This window comes from Falco biarmicus, chromosome 2 (genome assembly GCF_023638135.1).
Source record: "Falco biarmicus isolate bFalBia1 chromosome 2, bFalBia1.pri, whole genome shotgun sequence".
NCBI lineage: Eukaryota > Metazoa > Chordata > Aves > Falconiformes > Falconidae > Falco > Falco biarmicus.
The window spans coordinates 29304081-29328430 of record NC_079289.1 but is presented as its reverse complement, the minus strand read 5'-3'; the positions used below and the strand labels follow the sequence as shown (position 1 = coordinate 29328430).

Genomic DNA, 24350 nt, shown 5'->3' with positions numbered 1-24350 from the left:
TTGTGTGATGGGAGGGGCACAACCCCTCTTGAGCAGAGTGTTTCAGCACTGGAGGGATGGGTAACTTTTGGGAGTTGAAAAGCTGGTAAGGGAATGACATGAAAACTTGTGTGACCCAGGAGAGGAAAGGGTTTCCTTGCAACATGTATTCCTTTCTATCCTGCAGGATACCAGCAGTCCAAGCCGATCTCCTGGCCCACCATCTCCAGCCACCCAGAGGCAAACCATTTGCTCCCTGTAAGCCAGTCTGCCTTTCCTAATTCTTAGGGAAAGCCTCACTGCCAGGAGGGTGAACATCAGTTCTTTGCAAGTACTGTCCCAGAATAGCAGCCAGAGCTGCAGAAATGACACCATCAAAACTTGCCCAGCATCTTGCCGTGGATGTTGTTCCCACTGTTTGGAGAACTGTGTCAAGCAGTACAGTACCACATGGGGGCTGTACATGGAGGAAAAGTAAGATGGCTTCTGCACGCAAGGCCTTACACAGGTGATAGTGATTTGGGTACTGATGTACTGCTGTCAACTGCAAGTGAGAGGACAGTGTTGGCCTTCCAAAGTAGGTTGCACTCAGTGAAGTGAAGGTTTTGGGGGACAGCTTTTAACCACATATTTCAGAAAGATGTTTGGCCCTAACCTAATGCAAGATAGCCTCCCTAAGTCAGAGATGAGGAGTCTCAGCACTAGACATTTCAGTCTGCTGGTCTGTTTCTGTTGTTGTAGATGGTCACATCACCTTGGGAATTCCAGAACTTCCTGGACTGTGGCATCTTCCGAGTAAGCATAGAGATTGAAGACCTTACTACAAATCTGTCTGGATGCATGGGGATGAGGGATAGTTCAAGTTGGAAAAAAACCAACAAAAGGTCATTCTGAGAGATAGAAGAGACTAGCTGCCACCATCACTTGGTATTTGTTTGTTGTGACTCTAAAACAGTGGAGAATGTGCAGGTAAATGGTGCAGGTGGGCAGTGCAGGATGCACTGTTGTTTGAAAAGGCAGCTGGAGAAAATAATTTGGAGCAGATCTGATGACACCACCATTACTGTGACTACTGATTCCAATAGGAGTGAAAACATCAGAGGTGTTCAAATGTGTTCAATGATTGCATTGACATGGTCTGATCTACAGCAGAGCAAACCACCTGCAGAGACAGGTCTTCGGAGGAATGTTTCTTTGCAGTGTAAGATCTGCACATCCAGGTTCTGTTTTCTATACTTCGACTGCACAATAAATCATTGTTCTTAGTTTGCTTAATAGTCTTGGTAACTACCAGTTGCTATGAAGTTACAGAATCATAGAAAAGGCTGGAAAAGACCTTTAAGATCATCAAGCACAACGGTTAACGCAGCACTGCCAGGTACCGGAACGCTGGTGCGCGGAACGCTTGGCGCAGCTTCCGGCCGCGCCGGCGGGACCAAGCGGGGGACGGACCGCTCTGCCGGACCGCGCCGCCTGCCGCGCCGCTCCCACGATGTGGAGCCGCGTCCGTGGCTGGGATGCGGCCGGCGGCCCCTGTCGCCTCGCCATGCGGCTGCTCGCCGGGCCAGCCAGCGGCCGGGAGGCGGCGGGGGCGGCGCGGCGGGAGGGGAGGCCTCACAGGTACCGTCGCCTCACGCAAATCCCTTCCCCGGTGGAGAGGGCGCGGCCTTTGGCGGGACGGGGCTCCCCGGGAAAGGCTGCTCCTGTGCGCCGCGGGTGGGGCCGGTCCAGGCCGGGGCGCCGCGGCCTGCGCCTCGGCAGCGGGTTGCCGCCATTTGCCTTCATGTTACACGGCGGGGGTTTGTTTTAGCGACAGTCTCCCGTGACCGCGAGGCCTGCCCGGTGCCCGTGGTGCTGCGCTGTGCCCTGCCGCGGCCCGCCGCCCTGCCCGCCCCCGGGGTCTCGGGGTTTAAGCCCGCTTGGCGGCAGGCAGGCCAGGCCCGTCCTGCCGGGGCTGGGCCCTGGTGACACCCGCGGGCAGAGGGCATCGGGAGGGTGAGGCCAAGCCGAGGGGTGTGGGTTGTGTTTCTTGCGTGGCTCTCCTTGCAGTCCTTCTCATCTCTGGGCGCAGGGAAGGATGTGCAGCTGTGACCCGGGCGTCATTTTACCGCGTGTGTATCAGGAGAGCAGTACATGCCCAAAGCACTGGCTGAAAATAGCGTTTGGAAGTTCATTATTATTTTTACTATAAGCTTTTAACTACTTCTAATAAGTCTGTTGTACCTTTGCTTTTTTTATTTCAAAGCTCCTCGACGTTTTTGAACAAGTTCCAATACTGTGATAGCCTGATAAATAAAGCAGCTAGGTTTCTTTCGTGGCTGTGTTTGCTTTCTAAGGATAGGCTTCTGAGCAGAAGAGAAACCTGATGGTAGATGAGCTAACAGTAGTGCAAACTGCAGTGTGCCACTGGCTTTACATGTTTAGGACTTGCAGCCTTGCTGTGTTTTTCTGCAAGGAAAGATCTCTGAATGGATAAATAGTTTAAGGAGCATGCAGCTTGAATTAATGAAGAACGTGTTTGAAAAAGATCTGCTGTTTTACACTGAATGGTTCCCCACAGGATTCCTACCATCTTCTCAATAATGCAGATGAAGCTTTCCTTAAATTTTCCTGTTGCTTCTCAACATTGAAACTTAGGGTTAATGCTGACAATCTATTAAGTATGGAGTGACTGAGGCAGTAATGTGGTGCCTGCCTAGCAGATTTTTCTTTTTTAGCTGGAGGGGTGTGTGTGAGAGGGGAAAGTATATCAAGATTCCTTCAGATTTGTTGAAGTGTTTTAAGATCTACTGAAATGTTTTATTTTGAATCAAAACACATACTTAATTGTAAGGGTTTTTTCTTTATTTTAGTAACTTTAAGGTGATTTTTAAACAAAAAAAGTATTTGTGAATTTAAAGACTTAAACATTTCATTTTAGTATGTTAAAGAGTTTAGAATGTTTAAAATTCTTTGAATTTTACAGTAGTTTTTACAGAGTATTTGTTGTGTCTGTGTTGCAGTAATACCCTGAGCAGCTCCCTGCTGTCCCTGGCTTTGCATCCTCATTGGCACCATGGCAGTTTTAGCTTCTTTGTGTTAAACTAGTGATGTGTTAAACTAGGTAGAAGAGCTGTTCCAGAGGGAAGAATAACCAAAATAACTTTTTTGTTTGTTACTGGGTTGTCTTGCAGCAGGATCCATTTTCCCACATGGCTGCAGAAATGCTTGGGTGCTATATTGCAGGGCATAGGGTGGGGGAATGCGATCTGTAGTAGTGCTACAAGTGTAAAATGATGTGAAGCTGAATGTGTGGGTGCAGTCTTTTTTTCAGGCAGCTAGGAGTGATCTCTTTGCCTCATTTTAAGAGTTCTGTTGAGTTTTCTATAGTACTAATGAATTTAAGTATCAGCTACCAGTAGATTCAAACTCTGTCTGCTACCTAATGCAGAAATACTTGAGAAGTTTTAAGTTAGTAGATTAAACGCTGTTTATTTACGGAGGAAATAAATTTATTTGATTTTTGTGATGACAAACCCATAAATGATAAGGCACCTAAATGCTGCCTTAGTCCTTCTCAAAAGTCAAAATGTGCATATTGGACATGTGCTTAACATACTCAGTTAGGCCTAGACAGTTGTAACTGATGGTGTTTTTGTAGACTTAAATAATAAAGCCTTGGACCCTATTTGTAGCTTCTGTTTTTTATTTATTTTTTTAAACTTCTAGCAAAATACAGAAACTCTTCAGCACAAGCAGCATACTTTCTACTGAGAAAGATAAATCTACTACTTCCAAAGACAGCAGCGCTGAAGTGTCATCAAAGAGTCAGGAAGGTACAGCAGAAACACCAAAGCAGAAGTTACTAGACATTATTGGTCATATGAAAGTAGAAGTGAGCTACAGGACAAAACTCCAACAGTTAAAAACACGTGAAATCAAAAAGCAAGCCACAAACAAGCTGGAAGGCCCGGACAGTGAAGGCGCTGTGCCTCGGAGAACTACAGAAGACATCCAGCGGTTAAGTATATATTTTTCTTAACTTGTTTTCTCCTTTCTTGCATATTTTTTTTTTTATGATCTGGGACAAAATAAAGCATCAAATGCTGTTTCCGAGTATGGAAAAGAATCTTGTAAGGATATATGGTGTACAGATATAGATTACAGTAAATCACGGGAGAATATGGACAAAAGATGTTGTAGGCTTTCTACTATGTGCTAACTTTCTGCACTGAGACTTTTGAAAGGTAACACTACCGTCTGCATGTATAAAGTGATTTGAATGTGAGGGGGGAAATACTGTTCAGGTAAAATACAATAAAACTGAGGAAAAAGGAAAAAAATAATGATTGTCAAGTCTTGCAAGTGGCTCTCCTCCATGGTGTGTTTATAATTTTTATAAACACGCAGATCTATACTGCCTGTGGTCTTCAAGCTTCATGTCTGAGGGGCTATGCAGTGGCATAGGGCTGCCATTTTCCCAGGTTTGAGAACACGAGCTTGTCAGTGTCAGTGAGATGGTTTGTGCAACATAGGGCAAACCTGGCCATCCCCGGCCACCCCCATTTGGGATAATAGGTAACTGTAACTTCTGAGTTAAGACATAAAATGACAGTATAGAAATGACAACTGAAAAATATTAAGGCTTTTAATTTTTTCTATTTCCTTATCTGTTGTGTCTCTTACAGAGGCAAGCCTTTAAATCCAGAACTGGTGGAGGCTGTTTCTGCAGTTGCATCTTCCCTCCCACTCAACAAGAAACAGACGGAATCGGAACTACTTGCACAGCTAAGAAGACATGAAGAAACCACAGATAAACAGAAAAGGGGGGGAACTATTAACTTACGGTCTGTTTATTGAGTGTTATTTTCATTAGTGTTGAAATTCTGATTTTGCAATGTCATCATGAAGGTGACTGGGTTCTGTGTTGGAAAGATGGCCCTGAGAGATACATTTGGACAGCTTATCCTTGGAATTAGTGAATATTAGGAACATTATTAGTCTGGTTATACCAAACTCCCTAAATTTTGCCATCCTCATTATAAAATGGTTTTGCAGAAATGGAATTGTTTTCCTGCCCAGGATCATTACTTTTTTGGACAGGCTAGCATAATAACAGATACTTTTTTTTCCCCAAGCTTCCAAAATTCTCACATAATGGATGGATTTGTAGATGTTTCAGACGTTCTGTCTGGACTGGTGAATTTTCATGACAGCTCTGCAGAACTGAACAAGACTAGCTCTATTTATAGCCCCACCCTTCCTTTCAAAACTTTCCAGTCAACCCAAGAAACTCATCTCTTGGCTTAACTCAGTTTCCAATGTGGCTTTCAAAGAGATGAGAAACATTTGTGTGGAAACTGAAACAGTTGTGCATACTGCTTTTTGGATGATGGCTAGAGACAGATTTTTTCATTCTCTTTGCTTATTTTCAGCTAGTATTTGGATAACTGCTCAGAAAATTAAGGCATTAAATCCAGGTGAAATGCTGAACTAAACAGAAAATTGGATCTTCAGCAAAATAGGAATGTGAAACCTTTATTTATGGCAGTTTGTGGTGTAAACTGCAAACTACTTATCTTAGTTTCAGTTTATTCTGTGAAACTGAATTTGTCCCAAACCAGGATTTAAGTTTGACCCATATGTTATTATTTGTAGATTGCTATGGGGATTGGTAAATGATCACCTTTATCAATGTACTGCAAACAGAACAGCCAGCAAGCTAATGATGTTTGTGGCTGATGTCTGCCTTTTAAGTAAGTGAAAACTTAAGAACGTGACAGATGCTTGCAAATAGGTTGAGTTGGGTGTTTGCAAAGATATACAGTGCTCAATGAATAACTGTTAAACAGAATGCATATTCTTCAGAGGTTGTGAAGGGAGGAGGAAGAAACTGCATTTCACTTTTGGCCTGTATTTGTCATTCTCTACTGAGAGTGCTAGTGGTGGTTGTGGAGGGCAGAATGAAATTCTCTCTAAACATGTGAGGTTTGTGCTATTTGAGGAGGAAGTATGGTTTTAGGTAGCATATGCAAGCATCTCCAAAGGCTGTATGTGCACTCTGTTTTCATGTCCTTTCAGCCTGAATATAGGAAATCTCAAGAACTTGACAGAAGCTTATCTCTCCACAGGCTCTTGGAGCTGAAATGAGTAGCCTTAAAGCTTAGAGGTCTGGCTGCTTTATGTAAAATTGATGTATTTCTGCATTTTGTGTGTGTGTGTGTGTGTGTGCAGTATTACCAAAAACTTAGAGATGCTTCCTAATGTAAGGAGAATAGATAAGGACTGTTTCATATAAAGCATGTGTTCATTAAGCTATTAATTTCCAGTGAGGTTGTTCCATCTCTGTCACTGGGGTTTTCAGAAGAGCAGAGTACACAAACATCTTGCAACTTAAACAAAATTAGAAGCTACTTAATAGCTGATAACATGTTGGATGACTGTACTGATACTGACTGAGCTAATATGTGCGGTGGCTAACCTCATATGCACCTGCATCTGTTCCTTAAGGTACGTCTGCTCTGAATATCGTTGGTCTGCCTACTGGCATCGAGGGCTCCCTGTCCTTGCCACCCATTGCATCTCCCCCTCCCCTGAAGCACTTACCCAGCTGTAACTGCTGTGGAAGAAAGAAGGTGTCTTAAGGAAGTTCTAGTCTAAGCAAAAAGGGTGTTTTTGTTGGGAGAGTTTAAATTCTTCAGACATTTAAAAGCACCTGCAGCTATATAGTGGCTCTCTATAGTTGATTGATGGGTTAAGATGTGCTATTACAATATTTTATAACATCTTTGTGGGTGAGTTACTATAGTTAGAAAAATGGTTAGAAACATCCATTTTCCTCAACCAAAATGAGCCTTTTTGGTTGGTTAGGAATGTCATGGCTGGCTTGCTACGCTTTGAGTTGGCAAGTTCTGTTCTCTGAGGCAGCTTTGTGAACTAGCTTGTTTCCCCTGGGAATATGCCTTCCCCCCCCGCTCCATCTTTCCCCCACTATATGCTGAAAAGTTCTGTTTTCTTCCTTAATAGTTAGGAAACAGTTTGAAGCTCTTATCAGTACATGAGTTTTCAGGAAAGATCAGCAGCTCCTGCTGATTTTCATGACTGAAAACTTGGTTAATAGTAACCTTTCACAGTCAGACTCTGAGATAAATGTGGTACTTTCAGCTTCTTGATAAGTGTTTAAAAATGTTGATTTTGAAGAGCCCAGCAGCCCTCAGACTTGCTTGGGCATGACTTTATATTCCAGAATTTCTCAGTCCACACAAGGCACTAAAATGCTTCTACTATATTAGAAACCAATTACTTTTATTCATACGTGATTATTTTGTATTGAATTTTTTTTGACAACAAGAGAATATGGGCAATTTAGCTTTAATTTTTTTCTATAAAGATTTTATATTCGATATACTGGCACATTTTAGAAGCCAGTATATATTCCTCCATTATTTAACACTATTTAAAAATGAGACCCCTTCACAAACAGTAGAGCCATATAATGCTCACCTGCAAAAGATTGGGATACTGCTATTGGGATTTATGATGTACAATACAATGTATGTTGTCCAGGTCTTTTGGTTTGTACCAATTTATTTTTTTCCCCAGGATTGTGGCATGACCTCCAGAGGTCACTGTTGTATGCAATCGTCTCACTGCCTTGTTTTGTAGACAGCGCCAGGACAGTGTGTTCACTAGGAGAGGAAAATATTAACGATAGAGGAGTTTATTTTTCTCAGTGTGGGATGAAGTTTCACTCAGTGGAAATTACAACGGCACTGTACCAAAATAAAATCTGCAGCACTACAGGTTGAAATTTCAGCTCCTGTTTTGGGTAAAGAAGAAAAGTAATTCAAAGCTAAGGCTGAAGTACATCCAGAGCTCCTTGGGTGTCCGTTTTTAGTATTATAATTATTAGTTACTAATCAGGAAAGAGAGAGAATATGTGGTTGTTACAAAAGCTCTACTGCTTCCCACCTCTGGAAGGCAGAAGTATCTAGGAACTTAGGTTTTTAACCTCGTGCTGGGACGTGAGGTAATGTCTAACCACTGTAGGTACACTGGGGTTGGAGAATGACTTCGTAATCTGATGTTTTTCATTACAAAAGGCATTTAAATCATCTTTGTAGTTTTATTTTTAGTTAATACAGGGGCACTTTCAATCTTGGGAGTGATGAATGTTGCTGCCAGAAATGTTCATATACCAATGACAGAGTGACATTAGGACTTCCCAGTGAGAAATAGGATACCATTGACTCTGTGTTCTGAGAGCTTGGTAGCATAGTCTGTCCAAATCTACTGTGTAAAACCACAAATAAATCAAGGTCAGCTGAGAGGAGAGCTTATCTGAGCAAGCCTGATCCCCCTGAAGCATGGGAACACTCCAGCCTTTTAGGTTGCAGCCAGGTCAAGCAGTTGGGCTGGGCTGTGTGTGGCTGACCTTAGGAATTATGTCCCCTTAACCCTCAGAAGTGTGTCAAGCCCAACACCAGCTCACTGATGCCAGTAGGCACTTCACAGGGTAAATTCTAGTGTAAGATACGCAACTAATCTGAGATTGTTTTTTCTTCAAGATTAAAATGAAATTATTTAAAACTTGTTCTCAGGTGCCTTTCTTTCAGAGTAGTACTTGAAGAGCTGTGCTATTCTTATTCTGCCATTTGAAACCACATCTAACACCAAAGATAAATCCTACTGTGTTGCTGTGGCAATTAAATTATAATTTTCCAGAAGTATTTCTTGTCAGTAAAATCTCTTTTGACTTAAATTGCCAAAACCATTGTTTGAATTTCATGCAGATTTTCATAAAATGGATATGCAGTGTTTTCAACCTGGCCTATTTGTATTTTTTGAGACGATATTCATGGTTAAAACTTGAGTGCTGCAATTTTGGAGGACTGCATGTTACTGGAAGCAGTTGGATGGAGAGGACAGCTGTGAGGAAGAACTACCAGCTTCGTCTTTAACAACCAACAGACTTATCGGTTAAGGGAGCTAACTGGCAGAGGCAGAAAAGCGGTGTGTTTTGCCCTTTGCATTCAGAATGAGTAGCATACAGTGCTGGAAGAGATCAGAGCGTTTGCTCTTTGCATATGATTTTGACTACAGAGTTATGAAGGAAGATTTGGCCTGTTAATGCTGTAATATGATTACACGATGCAACAGATTGCAGTGGATCAGGAAAGGTGACCTACTTATTAGGGTGGCATGATTGACCCATGTCAGCTGATATGTGAGGGCAAGCTTTCTTTTGGTCTGCAGCAGCACAGCTCTGTCCCTGGGCAGTGTTGGTCCGTGTCCAAAAAACTGGTGTGTTTTTTTTTTTTTTACCTCCCTATTTCAGCATATTCCTTGTATCCAGAGAAATTCCTCATTTACTTAAGGGAAACATACCAGGTGCACTCAGTATTGGTATGCAGATATATGAAATTCTTTTAGTTGGGAACTAAATAATTTCAAAGACGACATCTACTGTTGATTTAGTAGGCTAGAATGGCACTTTTCATTCAATCTATATAGCATGTAACAGCTGAGGCGTTTTAAATAAGGCTTGAATGGTTGATGACTTAAAAGTTGAGTGTATGTTGTGGAGTAATATATAATTCTGATTCATACAAGCTTATGTAGCGTTTCTGGTTAAGACATATGACAAATGTCTTGATTTGTCAATTTTTTGACAAATTTTTTGAGTTTTTACATTCATGTTTTTAATTTCAGCAACGTTATTTCAGAAATGGCAATTAAAAGGCAGTCCCCAGCTCAGAGAGGTGTGATGCTATCTCGTCGCATTTCCTTGGAGTTCGATGAGGATGGTCAAGGAACCAAGCCTGAAAGATTGTCACCTCAGTCTTCTGACTCTAGAAGGTACTTCTGTTACGTTCCCTTCCAATAGGAGTGTGCAATCAATTACTAATGGCTAATATTTTAAATGTAGTTGTACATTTTCATGTTACCATGATACTTCAGAGCTTAAAGAAATTAGTTGTGTTTTTCAAGAAAAGTACTGCTCATGTTGAAATACGCTGTGAAAACACACTAATGTTAACTAGCTATTGAAATAATGTGCACTTTTTTAATATTAAATTTTAGATTATTAAAATACTAGGTGTTGAAACACAGTTGTATTTAAGTACTTAAATTATTCTGACTTACACAATACAATTTGATATCACAACTTTTTGGGAAATGGAGGTTTTGAAGGCTTACTTTCATGTAGTGGAAAACAGATAAATGCTCTACATTTAGGAAAGATTCATACATTCTGTTGGCGTTTTAAAGAGATTTTGAAGTTGTTTTGGTTTTTACCACCTTGTTGCAACTGATAAATCATTCTGTAATTGATTTTTCTATTGTCTGTGACTTTGTAATTGTCTATGGAATGAACGTAATTTACATGATTATTTCAGGGTACCTCTTAAATTTTATCTTGCTGCTGGTGTATGTGGCCATTCTACTACTTAATGAATTCAGGAGTGGTCTTAAATTTTTGGTTTACTCCTGTAAGTTATGCTTTCTTGCCTGCAGTCTTTTCATTTGCCCACGGCAACTCATCATCACATTTCTTCTCAGTATATCCTTTCTCTGGCAGTTCTGTTTTTAGTAGAATTATCTTCTCTAATCATTAATTTATTTTGCAAATAAATCCCCTTGTCTTTGTGTTTGTGGCTGGAATTTGAGGGATTCATTTGTGTTTAGATAGATAATACTGAAGACAAAATTTGGATAACTAAGAAAAAAAAAAGCATAAATTTATGGGTGAGTAGATGTACTATATTCTGCCCTCTTTGGCAGACACATCTATTTCGGTGTATCATAAACAGAACTGTGACTTCCCATAAGGAACAGGTTGGAACATATGCATTGAGCCATGTAGATAATGCAAAAACCTCAAAGCAGCAGTTTATAGCCAGTCATTAGAAGAATTTAACCTGCTTGCTGAAATGTTTCTGAGTAACTTCCTTGTTCTTGAGCTACCAAACTGTTAAGGTGTACTAGGGAAATATCTCTTGGGCATCTTCGATGTTATAAGGCCAGCAAGCAGTGTTTTCTTGATTCCTGATGCAGAGCTTGTAGAATGTGCAAGAGGGGCTTCCTGTGGTGGAAGTAGAAAGGAAGAAGTGGAACAAGGTTCTTGACCAAGCTGTCCTGACTTAGATGTTTCTGTCCCGGGGTTTTCATTCAGCTGGTTTGAGGAGTAAGGGAGCTGATGTCGTCATCAGCTGCTGAATAGCTCTATAGGTAGCTTTAATCTGGGGGTAATTGTCAGACAGAGTTGGTAGTCACATGAAAGTAATTTTGTTATGCTGTGATTCTTGACTGACTGTGAGAAATACTTTATTTAAGATGTTGGATTAAAAGTTTTTCAAAGTTTGAGAGACTAGAAGTAATATGATGAAATCTGAACTGAAAACCTGAGGTATTACATGCTGGTACGGTGTATATTATTTTATATCTTTGCTGAAATTTTCATTTATTAACATACTGCAAAGTAAAGTGAATTTCACTTATGTTTGAGAACGTTTATTACATTTATGATATCTGTGAAGCTGTCTTGCCCTCTTTGTGTGATGAAAGTGCACTTGGGATATAACTTCAGGAACAGTACCTTAAAATATTTTTAAAAATCCCTTTAATGAGCAAACTGTCTCCAGTTTTAGTCCTGAGTTTCCTTCCACGTTCCTGAAAATCTAATGCATATACTTACCTATTGATAATATGAAAAGAATGGGTTAGGAAGAGTATCTAAGTTTAAATGGAGTTAGTAGATTTCAATGAAATGGGTGATGGTGCTTTATAGTAATTTGAACTAGTAATTTTAAAATAAATGTTCTTCCAAGTCATGCCTGTATCTGATGATATTGAGAGTTACACACAAATAGGAAAATATAATCCTAAACCAACATTTTTTTAGGGCTCTGTGCTGAAAGAGATCCAGGGTAGTTACATCAGTAAAATGTAATATGAAGAACAGGTATGCAGAAGTAGTTGTGGTTATCAGAAATCCACAGTAAACCCAGACAGGTGAAATTTTAAGGTCAGGAAGGGCAACTATTGCCAGAGTAGCAGTGAGTATGTAATATATAAAGTAGGAAATATTAGGATTTCAGTGGAAACCCAGAAGATTGTACGATTAAAAGAATCATTTGTTCTGAACTTCAATGTGTTGGAAAAACAATGCCTTTACTGTACTTTTTTCCTGTTTATAAGAAAATTTATTTTGATTACTTGTTGAACTCTTGGATTATTAAATTTTTTCGGTATACACTTACGCTGAAGATAAATATGATTAAGAATAGATGGTCAGAGTGAAATATTTTTATATTCAGAAGAGAGAGCATCAAGGTGATGCTGTTTGAAATATATCGTGCAGATATACTTTGAGTGTTTGCCATATGGCAGAGAAGGTAGCTGTGTACTCTTCCAAAAAGGCTATTTATGTCATAAAGCAGGAATTGTTTGATTTAGCTGGTGCCTTTTCTCTTCCTGAATTGTGCCATATTTTTTATGGGGGAAAAAATCTCCAAATCACCAGATTCACTTTTAAATTGCAACTTTGTAAAACTGTTCGAGTACTGTAGTTTGGTACTGTTTAGCTTTGTTCAGATTCATAACTATTTCAGTTAAAAAATGACTGCAAACACAGTGTTTGATTTATGCTCATTCTTTCACATGGAAATGTTTTGGGAAGCTCTGTTACAGATGAATAATAAAGTCATGAACACTTTCTCTGGTTAAATGCCTGAGGATTTAGTGAGAGTCACTATCTCGTGTTTTTTTTTTCTCCAGAGATATGTTAGTTCATGAGAATATTTTGTGCTTTTGAATTTGTTATCTGGCAGTGTTGTGAAGCGTTGTGAAATGCTAAATATCATTTGTCTTTTTTGTTACAGAAGTCTCAAAGGAGGAAGAAGGCTTAATATATTCACTAAGGCTTCTACAGAACCAGAAAATGCACTGAAAACAGGTTAGTGGAAATTCAATAATGAAAAACCCAGTGAGGCCAAATTCTGAATTTTTAGAACATCAAGAGATTCATTTTTGTGGGTCAGACTTGTGACCTGTTAGCTTCCTGCTTTCAGACCTATGAAAAAGTGAATACTTTAATGTAACTCTGATTTTTACTAAGCAAAACTTCCATGTGGCATAGTAGATTTTCTGTACTAATCAGGACATTCTGTTACTGAACTTGAAGGGGTAAAACTGACTTTTTGTCACTGAGGCTTGTCTGTCTTCTGTGAGTGGAAAACTAGCCTGGAGAATGGGTATGTTGGCTCCAGTAGCTTATTTGGTCAAGTTGCAAACTTGCTGCATTCATCACAAGGCTGTGATCCCAGGGAAATGAGCTTGCTCTACAGGGGGCTAAGCATAAGCAAGGTAGAAAGAACCCAAGACTATGCATTCAGTTGCTTTGTAGCCTTCTCTTGTTTAGTGTTGTCTATGTAGCTTGAAAGATCCTGTAAGTGACTGACAAATGATGCCTTGTTTTACCTACTGTAAAGCTCTTCATGTATGTTTAGAAGCATGGAATGGTTTGACTTGGAAGGGACCTTTAAAGGACAGGTGGTCCAACCCTCCTGCAATAAGCAGGAACATCTTCAACTAGAACAGGTTGCTCAGAGCCCTGTCCAGCCTGACCTTAAATGTTTCCAGGGATGGGACATCTACAGCCTTTCTGGGCAGCCTGTTCCAGTGTTTCACCACCCTTGATCATAAAAAATTTCTTCCTTATCTAGTCTGAATCTGCCCTCTTTTAGTTTAAAACCATTACCCCTTGTCCTGTGACGACAGTCCCTACTAAAATGTCTGTTGTCATCTTTCTTATAAGCCTCTTTTAAGTATTGAAAGGCTGCAATAAGATCTCCCTTAAGCCTTCCGTTCTCCAGGCTGAACAACTCCAAATCTCTCAGCTTTTACCCACAGGAGAGGTGTTCCATCCCTCTGATTATTTTTGTGGCCCTCCTCTGGACCTGATTCACAGGTCCATGTCTTTCCTGTGCTGAGGAACCCAGAGCTGGACACAGTACTGCAGGTGGGGGTCTCACCAGAGAGAGTGGAGGGGCAGAATTACCTCCCTTGACCTGCTGGCCACACTTCTTTCTATGAAGCCAGTTGGCCAGGGCTGCAAATTTACGTTGCTGGGCCATGTCCAGTTTTACATCCACCAACACCTGTAAGTCCCTCTCAGCAGGGCTGCTCTCAGTCCCTTCATCCCCCAGCCTGTATTGATACCAGGGGTTGCCCCAACCCATGTGCAGGATCTTGCACTTGACCTTGTTGAACCTCATGAGGTTCACACGGGCCCGCTTCTTGAGCTTGTCCGGATCCCTTTGGATGGCATCCTGTCCCTCAGGTGTGTCAACTGCACCATTCAGCTTGGTGTCATGTGCAAATACATGGAGGATGCACTGAGTGCCACTGTCGGTGGTGTTGGTGAAGATACTAAACAGTACTGGTCCCAGTACAAACCCCTGAAGGATGCCACTCATCACTGATCTCCATCCAGATGTCGAGCTGTTGACCACTACTCTCTGGATGTGACCGTCCAGCCAATTCCTTATCCACCATGTACATATGCCGAAACCCATCTGAATTAAACCCCAAAAGCAACAGCAAAACGTGTGTGATACCTGGCTATTCACTGAACGTCACAGCTCTGCAGGAGCAGTTGTAATGCTGTGTAAGGGGCATAGCTTTCGCACAGGAAGGCTTGGCTGTACTGCGAACGGGATTTTGGCTAAGAGTGTGTGAATATGGGCAAGTCATGTAAAAACTCCCTACTTCACTTTTCTTCCTGAACAATGAAATTGTGCATTCTTAGCACTGACCTTTAATATGCTGATTTCCCTAAGCTATTCTGAGGCCCTTTGGAGAAAAGACTTTATTTCAGTGTAGTGACTTACAACTATGTATAAAACCAGCAGCTGCAGAAGAAATAGTATTCCTCTCTGATATCTCAGAAGATGACATGTATTTGTTTCCTTTTCAAGAGCAAGACTGTTAGTTTTTGCCAGTTTCTTGCTGAGTAGTTTTCTCCTTTTTTTACACTTGAAACTGCAGGGAGAAATTAACGTGTTTACTGAGTTTCTTTAGTAAGATGTCAGTGCAATTTGCGTATTTTCAAGTATACTGCTGTGAGCTTTCTGGATGCAGCCACCTCTGTGGTGGACAATGAAGGTTGCTTATTAGAATGGAATTCAATTTACTGTTTTTAAGGTTGCCAGTTTCCTTAAAATTGGTCCATTTTACATAATGAATGATGCAGCATTTATTTTTAGCTATCTTGACAAATGTGATGTTCAAGTAACTGGCATTTGAGTTGAATCAGGTTTACTCAGGTAAGAGGGTGAGAATTTAACCTTTCTTTTTGGCACGAGCACAATACAGGCACAACGGCACTTAGTAGTCACCCTAGATAGAAAGTTGAGATACACTTTTTTTAATAAACGCAAAACTGTAATGTACACAAATTTTGTAAAAGAGCAAGTGGACTTACTGGATTTGTAATGAGATACTAAAAAGTAAGCTTCTTTCAGCTTTTTATGTGGTGTTTCCTTGTTTCATTCCAGGTAGCCTTGAGGAAATGCACAACATATTCTAAACCAGGAAGCTTCTTACTTGGCTTACTGACTAAGCCTGATGACAAAAAATTTTTTTGTGTTACTCTCAGGAAGTACCACTGTGATACTTGATTGATTTGCCTTCACTGTCTGGGCTTATATTAGTGGAGATAACGAGTTAAAGTATTGTTTATACATGACAGAAAATAAATTTCTGTGTTATGTATTGAGCATTTATTGTGAAATGTAAATGGGAAAGTAAACTGGCATCCTGAAAAAAATATTTTTAACTGTTAACATAAAAGATCAGTACCTGTTAAAAAACACCACTGTAATTTTATTTTGTTTCACAGAGGTGAAAATATAATGTTTACCACCTTTACTGTAAGCTTGAAAAATTAGTTTCTGCTCTGTTCTACTAGAAGATTTATTAGTAGCACATTATTAAAAGGTATTAAGATGTGGGTAATAATTTCATTCTGTTATGCTTTCTTGTGTGGTCTTTTATCTGTATTTTATTCCTGCTTCCAGCCCTCAAATCAAGGTAGGCAGCTAGGGAATATAGTTTCAGCAATTTCCCTGCTAAGTAAGACCTAATTTGGAAAAGTGTCTTCTGATTTAACACAAAACGTGAAAATGCTTTTCAGTATGTAGAAATACTGTTTGCCCTTTCATTTTGGTTTTTTTCTTAAGGGAGGGAGGAGGTTTTTTCTTTATTTTTAATCCAGTGGAGTTGTAAGCCAGTGAGTTGAAGATGAAATTATAATATCTTGGTTTCAAATACTTAGACTTATTAGTAAAGTCTATTATTAGTAAAATAATAGCTGATTGGCCATGATCCACTTCAAATGGACTGTAGCATTTGTATTCAAGATCTCTGTTCCAAGGAGCTTAGGGTGAATTGGTAACAGGGGGAGACACGAAAATAAAGGGGAGCACAACTGTCATGAGGCAGCAGCCAAAGGCACTCCCAGTGGCTCCTCCCTGTCCTGTGGCAACAGCTTGTTCCCTTCGCTTCAGCAGTGTGGTTCAGTCTGGGTTCATGACCAGTTCTCCTGGGTGGAGAGGCAAGAACTCCTTAAGAGTAACGCTGCTGCCAGATAAATCTTTTATTTTATTTTTTTTTTAATCAAAGTGTACTTATATGTATCAGGAAAGATGCGTCTTTAAAGGGACTGTTTGATTTTGGAAGAAGAATAGGAAATCAGGATTTCTCAAGCCCAAGAGACAAAAACTGGGACACTTATGAGTGGCGGGGAAGAAATTGCCATCATTTGGAGACTGAGTTGTTTCCCTGAAGGAGGAAAGTATAGTTTTGAAGTACCTGAAATCTCTTCTAGTAAGCAAGATTCCTTTGGCAGAGTGTACCAGTCAAGTTCAGAGTTTGTAGTATGTACGATTTGTGAAAGAGAAAAAGGAAAAAAAAGATTGTGGAAAAATTAAATTCCCGCTCTGTGTGAAAGGCTTAAAAATAAATTATCCCCTAGGAGTTCAGAATAGGTTTTCACCAGATATTTGAGAATTTAATGGACTTTCATGTCAACAAGAGGCTTCTCATTTGAGAAAGGTGATGCTGGCATCTAAGGCAGAAAAATTAGCACGGCTGAAAGTATTAGTCTCTGTAAAGGTTAAAGGACTTTGTTTTAGTTAGTGAGAAGTCTTTGGCATGCTGATAGATCTTTACAAAATTTCTTTTTTAGTATCTTCACCAACAATTTGGGATCTGGAATTTGCAAAGGAGATTGCAGCAGTAACTGCACAGCCTCCTCGAAATGGTTTTGAGGAGATGATCCAGTGGACAAAAGAAGGAATACTGTGGGAGTTCCCAATTGACAATGAAATTGGTACGTGCACTATTTTATTATTTGTCTCTTTGTATCTTTTCTGAGAATTAGAGCATATTATGACCTTTGACTCTCGTAACATCATGTTTCAGCTATGAGTCATGTATTTGATAGTAATAGCGTCCAAAATCAGAGATGCTTCAGATGAACTCATTCTGGCACTCTTCAGACAAGATTCTGCCAAAAAAGGGGAGAACTCCCTCCCCCCCCTCAGCCCTGATGCTTTCAGCACCAAAAGGCCATTCAGGTCTATTACATAATACCTTTTACTATGCAGCTTCTTTAAAGAAGCTTCTAGCAGAGGATAGGAAATCTTAAAACTGCCATGTGTGTTTTATAATGCTGATTCTGTTCTTTGGTGTGGCTCTCAGACCAAGCGGCTAGCAGGATCCTAATCAGCTATCTGCCAGTTCCATATCTGTGTTGGCTGAATGTTAAACAGTTGTTTGCTCCCTTTGTTCTATCTGTTTCATAAGAATAAGCAGTCAGTGTTCACTCACTCTGGGCATCTATCTTAACTAGACATCTTTGTGCATGCTATTTACTTTTATTACTGTTGGAAAAAAAAAAAAAAGCATTTTGTGAAGTTAAGCCAGCAGAAAGGGAACGAATGTTAAGGAAGGGAAGAACAACTACACAAAGCAGGTGTACACTTTAGGGAAGGGAACTTCATAACTTCAGGGAGAGCTTGGCTGTGGGTTGGTGTGTTTTGGGGTTTTTTTTAAGACTTTAAAGACATCAAACAGGACTACTTTTAGAATGATTCAGTCAGTGAAAGCAGAACAGGTTAGTATCTGAAGCAGGGAGTCTTTGAAAATCTGTCCTATACCGAGCTGCAAATTGCATAATGTGGTTCATTGTTTCTTAATGTTTATTCTCATCCTATTTTGGCAGTTTTTTCACAGAATATAATCACTGCTCCCAGAATTGATCTGTTCTATCATGTAGAAATCCGAGTATACTCTAGTCATGTTTTTGCAAGCTGAAAACCATTGCGGCCAATGGTTTTTCTGTTGTTGTAATGTGGCTGGAATCTTGCTGTCTGGGGTTGTAAGTGGACCAGGCGTCATTGGTGGCCAGTGGTTTTTCTGTTGAAGCAATGTAGCTGGAACAGTGCTGTCTGGGATGGGGTGGTGAATGGACAGCATTACATACATCTTTACATGTAATTAAACAAGAACCTTTATTGATTTGTCCACAAAGACTAGTCATGTGGAAAATTCCAGTGGAGTGTTCCAAAATCTATCACCTCTCAGGTTGAAATATCAAATCAGTAAATTCCATCCTGTCAAACTGCTGGCCACAGACTGTTAATCAGATCAGGTATGTCAAAGCACAGTTAAAAGCTTGCAAACCTCTCTCCAATTATACCAACATAGTGTAATTGCAGTGGCTCTTCAAAAGAAAGATGCCTGTTCCTGCTATTAATTTGCAGTTTTGTAACAGTTGTCTCAATAGGAGGACATTACCTCAGCTTGTTCTGTATTAAGAAATGTGTGATTTTTCTTCTATGCCACAAGCACATGGCTTTAAAAACATAAGTGTAATGAAATTTACTGTTGAGGAAGGATGTATGCTCAACATTTAGTATTATGAAAGCCTTTAAAGTTTTAAATGAAATATGAAAAAGAAAGAAGACAGCTTGTAACTGTTTTCTTGTCTCCAGAGCATCTGCAGTGTTGTTGTTAGTGCTTTAACGAGGCACTGTGCTGTGCTTTGAGGCATCAGGGCAAGGTCATGATTTTTAAAACCTCTGGCCTTGGTGTGAACATCTGAAGGTGTGGCTGGAAGTGCTGGCTTGCTGCAGTGGCCAGTAGTGGTCTTGCCCCCCAACCCTGCTGTCCTGTTGTCTGCTCTTGCCTGCGTGTCCTTTCCCTTATCTGATGCAGTTGAAGTCACTGTTAGGCAGAAAACTACCTTTTTTTTTCTCCATCTCTCTGACCTCTGATTAATTTTTACCAGGTTAGCAAACCATCAGTATACCTTGCGTAACATCATTCTCACTCCTCCTTTCTGCTTGCCTCTTCTGCTTCTAGTAGCTTTAGTTTTGCTCCATGATTTGGCATGGCAAAAAGTTGGGAAAAACGTTGATTTTTTTCCCTTCTAAAAATTATTTCTGTGCATTTATATTTAAGACTCACATCCTGAGGAGCACAGTGGTTAGAAAGGACAGTGCAGATTCTTGATGATACATTGTTTTAGCACCTCATTCTGAGGAGTAAATGCTTCTGGTGGGCCAGAGACTGTTAGGGCAGAAGTGATAGGCTTAATGGAAGTCTCGGAAAAGTAATGCCTCAGTTGCCCCTTGTTGACTTTTGTAGGCAAACGTTCACCAAATCCTGTTTTGGCTGTTTTGCTAAGATGCTTTTCCCAACAGAGAAGCATTGAGTCGGTTTGCTAAGAGAGGTGGCAAATGTTACACAGTCATTTTCGGGGGGGATTGCTTTACTGTAAATTCTGGGTCTGTTCTAGGCACCTACTGTAAAAGCATTACTTATCTCATTCTAAAAATCCTAGAATCATATAATGGTTTGGGTTGGAAGGTACCTTTAAGAATCATCTAGTCCATGGGCGGGGACATCTTTCACTAGATCAGGATACTTGGTCATCTTTATAGCATGTCAGCAACACTCCCTACAGGAATGGACATCTGCGTTTGAGATGTCATCTTTAAGGCAACATTGGCCATGTCTTGGGAGGGTTAGTGTTTTAGCTAGAGAAATTCCCTAGACTTTCTGTTTTGCTGTATGTAGGGTATTGGAAATAGGATATTGAGAGTGGGTGACTTGGTGCTTTGAGGTCGATGAAGAAAATCCTCCCACCATGCATATTCTTTCAAACTAGGTTTCTGAGGACAGTGCAAGAGAGGCTAAGGGACAAGCTTGTTCTTCCCATGTAGGAAGTTACGGCTTGCTGGGGGTGAGGGGAATCATGCAAGCATATCTCATCTAATCAGTTCCCACCAGAAGTCTCGGCCTCTGATGCTTTGGGCAATTGTGGTCTCTTTTTGTGATGCATGCTTTACTTCTTTGAGGACTGAAATATGTGGTCTAACTGAAATGTTTGGGCTAACACTTCATCCCCAAACTATGTATGATAGTCTTTGACAAATGGGAGATCAAAATACACGGTGTAATATTTCCTTCTGACTTGTGTTTTTGTGAGGCTATAAATTTTTTCATTTCTCTTGGGTTAGAGATGAAATCGGTGAAATTATTAATTAGATGTAATCTCTCCTGATACCCTGTATCTATCCCCAAAAGAAGAGCATCAAGAAGGCCAAATTTTACTGTCAGCATTATTCAGATTCTTTTGGTAGTGGGCTCATTTGGTATAGTTCTCCTGGATTTTTGTGACCAGCAAAAGTCTGGAAATCTGGAAAGGATGTTAGCTTGTGAAAGCAACCAGTAGCATCCAGGTACAGCAAGATTCCACCTTCCCTTGGTGGAGGAAAGTCAGTGTGGGTGACATGGTAATCTGTAAATGGACATTGGTCTCCAAGCACAGCAGAAATATACCTTCTGAAGCTGACGTGATTTTTTTTTTAAACTTTTAACATAAAGGAAAAAAGAGTTTCTGAAGAAGGAAACATGCTTGCTTTTTCAAGGACAAACATTTTCTCACATTTGTGGGAAAAATAAGCGTATTTCCCAGCCTGTTCAGATTTTGCAGTTCCTAAAGTTTAGAACAAGAAAGAAAGAACTTAGCGAATACAAGCTGAGAGACTTCTCCATCCCAGAGCTGTGCATCATTTCTTCTGAAACTGTAGAAGCTCTACACAGGAGGAAGCCTAGGACTGACATGGCTTAATTGCCTCGATTTTAATACTCCTGATTTAATGTTGTCAAATAATATACCCTAGCTCGTGTAGAGAAACATTTACACTTAGTCTACAGAGTAGACTTCCTGTTTTTGTTGTCTGGAAATATAATATACAGTATTGTTCTGTAATGATATATTTTTACTTAAAGGTGCAAATGTCATTTACAAAACTATAGCAGATCAGATAAATAAAATTTTTCACATATCCCTAACTGAAGAATAATCTTTCAATTGCAAATCCCAGCTTGCCTTGTTTTTTTTTATCTGAGAATTGGAAACTGCAAAAGCAGCCTCTTTTCTGCATGTAGGAATTTGTGTTCTGAGTCTCTTGCGTGCACTAGCATCATAACATGAACAGCAAAGAAAATCCACAGGGCAGAGATCAAAAACTTACCATAGGATCTGAGCTGTGCGTGATTATATGATCTATAATAATAATTCCTTGTCCCGTGTTCCTGTGGATGCTTTTAAATGCTTTTGAATCATCTTTTGTACTGGTTACAACTTAAAAGTAGCAACTGGTGAGATACACAACATTTTTATGTTGGCATACACTCCCAGATTCAGAAAGCATTGGAAAACTGCTTTTCTATGCCCATTTGATAGCAATAGGATGTTAAAACCATGACTTGGAATGAACATGCGAGTGTATGTTAGCTGTTCATATGACGTACTTTATGAGGTTGCCTCATTTGTTCAGGACTAGCTTGTGTTCTCTAATCCTCTGCAGAATTTAGGCAATCAAGTGTTTTCTTAAAGAATTTATGAAGAGAGTGTCCCCAGTCTAAAAGATGGTACCCATGGTAAATCAAAATTTTCACATACTTAACATTTTTTTTTTTTTTTAGCAAGAAGATTTATTTATTTTTTTTTATTACTCCCCCTGCTTCCACCCTGGCATCAGCTTTCAGCCAGGTTACCAGCCAGAAAGCTGATTTAAATATTAGATATTCTTATAAATGAGAGTACAAAACTGAAGTAATAGGGTAGTCAGGAGTATGATATGTGCTGACATTTTTTGTGTAGAGGGAGAAATTAATGTGTTAAAATTCTACAGTTTCTTCCACTTCTGTGTGGTTGGCTTAACTGTGCAAAAGAATTCAAGGGCACAGAACCATTAATTTCACAAATTTAAGATTATTTGCGAACTATATCCTTTTTTACTTTAAATTTGCTGTTATGATAATAACTGTCATTTTCTTGGATCCCTTCTGTTAGGGATGGACGATGGTGCTGAATTTCATGAACATATCTTTCTGGAGAAACACCTCGAAGGTTTTCCTAAGCAAGGACCTATTCGTCACTTCATGGAGCTGGTCATTTGTGGGCTTTCAAAAAACCCATACCTCAGTGTTAAACAGAAGATTGAACATATTGAGTGGTTTCAGAAGTATTTTGAGGAAAAGAAGGAATTTCTTCAAGAGATTTGAGACTTGGGAAAGTGCTTAACCTTGAAATGAGGAATCATTGCATCAAAATTGATGATTTCTTACAATGGAAGTACTGTCAGTGCATAGTAATCATGTGACCTGAAAATTGTAGTTTAAATAATAAACTCAAAGGTCATACTTTCATGTGTGTATGTCCATGTATATGTGGATAATTTTTGACAACAAAAGAAGGAACTGAAAAGTATGGCTTCTGTAGAATGTACATTTAAAATTTAGTTTAACAAAATTGTCGTCTTTTAAATTTGAAACTAATCTTTTGACCATACAAAATACTAGGAGTAATGCCACTTCCTACACCCTTTACACTTGGTGTATATCTTGACAGGTTTGATCATCTTTCCCATTCTGGAAAACTTGAAATGCTTTTGTTTTTGAAAACTCCAGAAACAGCTGTAATGTTGAAGAGCTGTTACTGAGATATGAACAGTTCACTTTGCTAATTCATTAAATACAATGAATTTGGTATTGGTATTTGGATGGTGTTAATCCTTTCTTTCCTCCTTTCAGTAGTTATCTTCATTGGTTCATTTTAAAATTTTTTGTAATGACTAAGTCACTGGAATTGAATGCTTGTTTATCTGCTCAGTGAAGAGGTATTGTATTCATGAGATGTGTGCACAGCATAACACTGGTGAGTTACATAAAATAATATGGGAAGTCTCTCCTACCGTCCATACATCCATTCTGAAGCTTTTGACCAACTTCCCATCGGTATTTGTTGTTTGAAAATGGATCTCGTTGTCAAGTAATCCATGAAGTTGTGTGTTAGAGCAAGCAGTTTTATGATGAGGAAATGGCCTCAAATTGTGCTAGGGGAGGTTTAGATTGGATATTAGGAAAAATTTATTCACTGGAAGGGTGGTCAAGCATTGGAACAGGCTGCCCAGGGACACGGTGGAATTGCCATCCCTGGAAAGGTTCAAAAAATGTGTACATCTGGTGCTTAGGGACATGGTTTAGTGGTGGGCTTGGCAGTCCTGGGTTAACAGTTGAACTTGATATTAAAGGTCTTTTCCAACATAAATGATTCTATGATTACTGCAGTGTTTGGAGCTGAGGCCTTATCTCCTGCATCTGTAGGTCTAGACGGGGGTCTTGACATTGCTGGCAAGGAGAGTTGTCGGCTACAGATTGCTGTCGCATAATGCCATCGCTGTTTTGTGTTTGGTCCTCTGATGATGCTGGTGAAGTATCTATATTTTCTAGATGGTCCTTTATTCTAACTAAAGGCAAATGTTCTGTCGTATCTATTAAGCAATCGCAGTATATTTTACTTCAGTTACCTTTTGCTAAATTTTCATCCAGAGTTACTCACTCGTTCAGAATCCTGGATTAAGTCTCGCTGCCTAACTTTCCAGAGCATTTCCAGCCTCAGATTTTGTGTTCTTCCTTGTTCTCTCACATTTACTCCAACCTCTTTAACAGCTGTTGGCCCTATAAATATGATCCTATCTTTTTCTCGCATTTCCTCGTAACTGAGGCAGGAAGGGGAAAGTTACAGAATGAAGGTAAAACACTGGCTTCATATGCAAACTGATTTTTAAAATGAGAATTACAAGAAAGGAAAAGAAAATTAAAAGAGTTGGCTTTCTTCTGTGAGTTGGAATATTGTTGCTGTGTTCTGCTCATCTGCAGGATGTGGGTTTGCCTGTCTGGCAAAGGGCAGGACTCGGGCTGTGGAAAGGAAAAGCAGCTTTTTGACTTTCTAGCTGTAAGAACAGCAA

General features: G+C 39.8%; 1 protein-coding gene across 1 annotated transcript; it reads left to right on the top strand.

The window, feature by feature from the left end:
• The first annotated feature begins 1417 nt into the window (after positions 1-1417).
• MRPS31 (mitochondrial ribosomal protein S31) lies at positions 1418-23097 on the top strand. The gene is made up of 7 exons (XM_056329363.1): positions 1418-1599; positions 3688-3978; positions 4647-4805; positions 9670-9816; positions 12843-12916; positions 17210-17353; positions 22394-23097. Exons 1-7 carry the CDS (start codon positions 1472-1474, stop codon positions 22603-22605), a joined length of 1155 nt encoding a protein of 384 aa, XP_056185338.1. The 5' UTR covers positions 1418-1471; the 3' UTR covers positions 22606-23097.
• The last annotated feature ends 1253 nt before the right edge of the window (positions 23098-24350 follow it).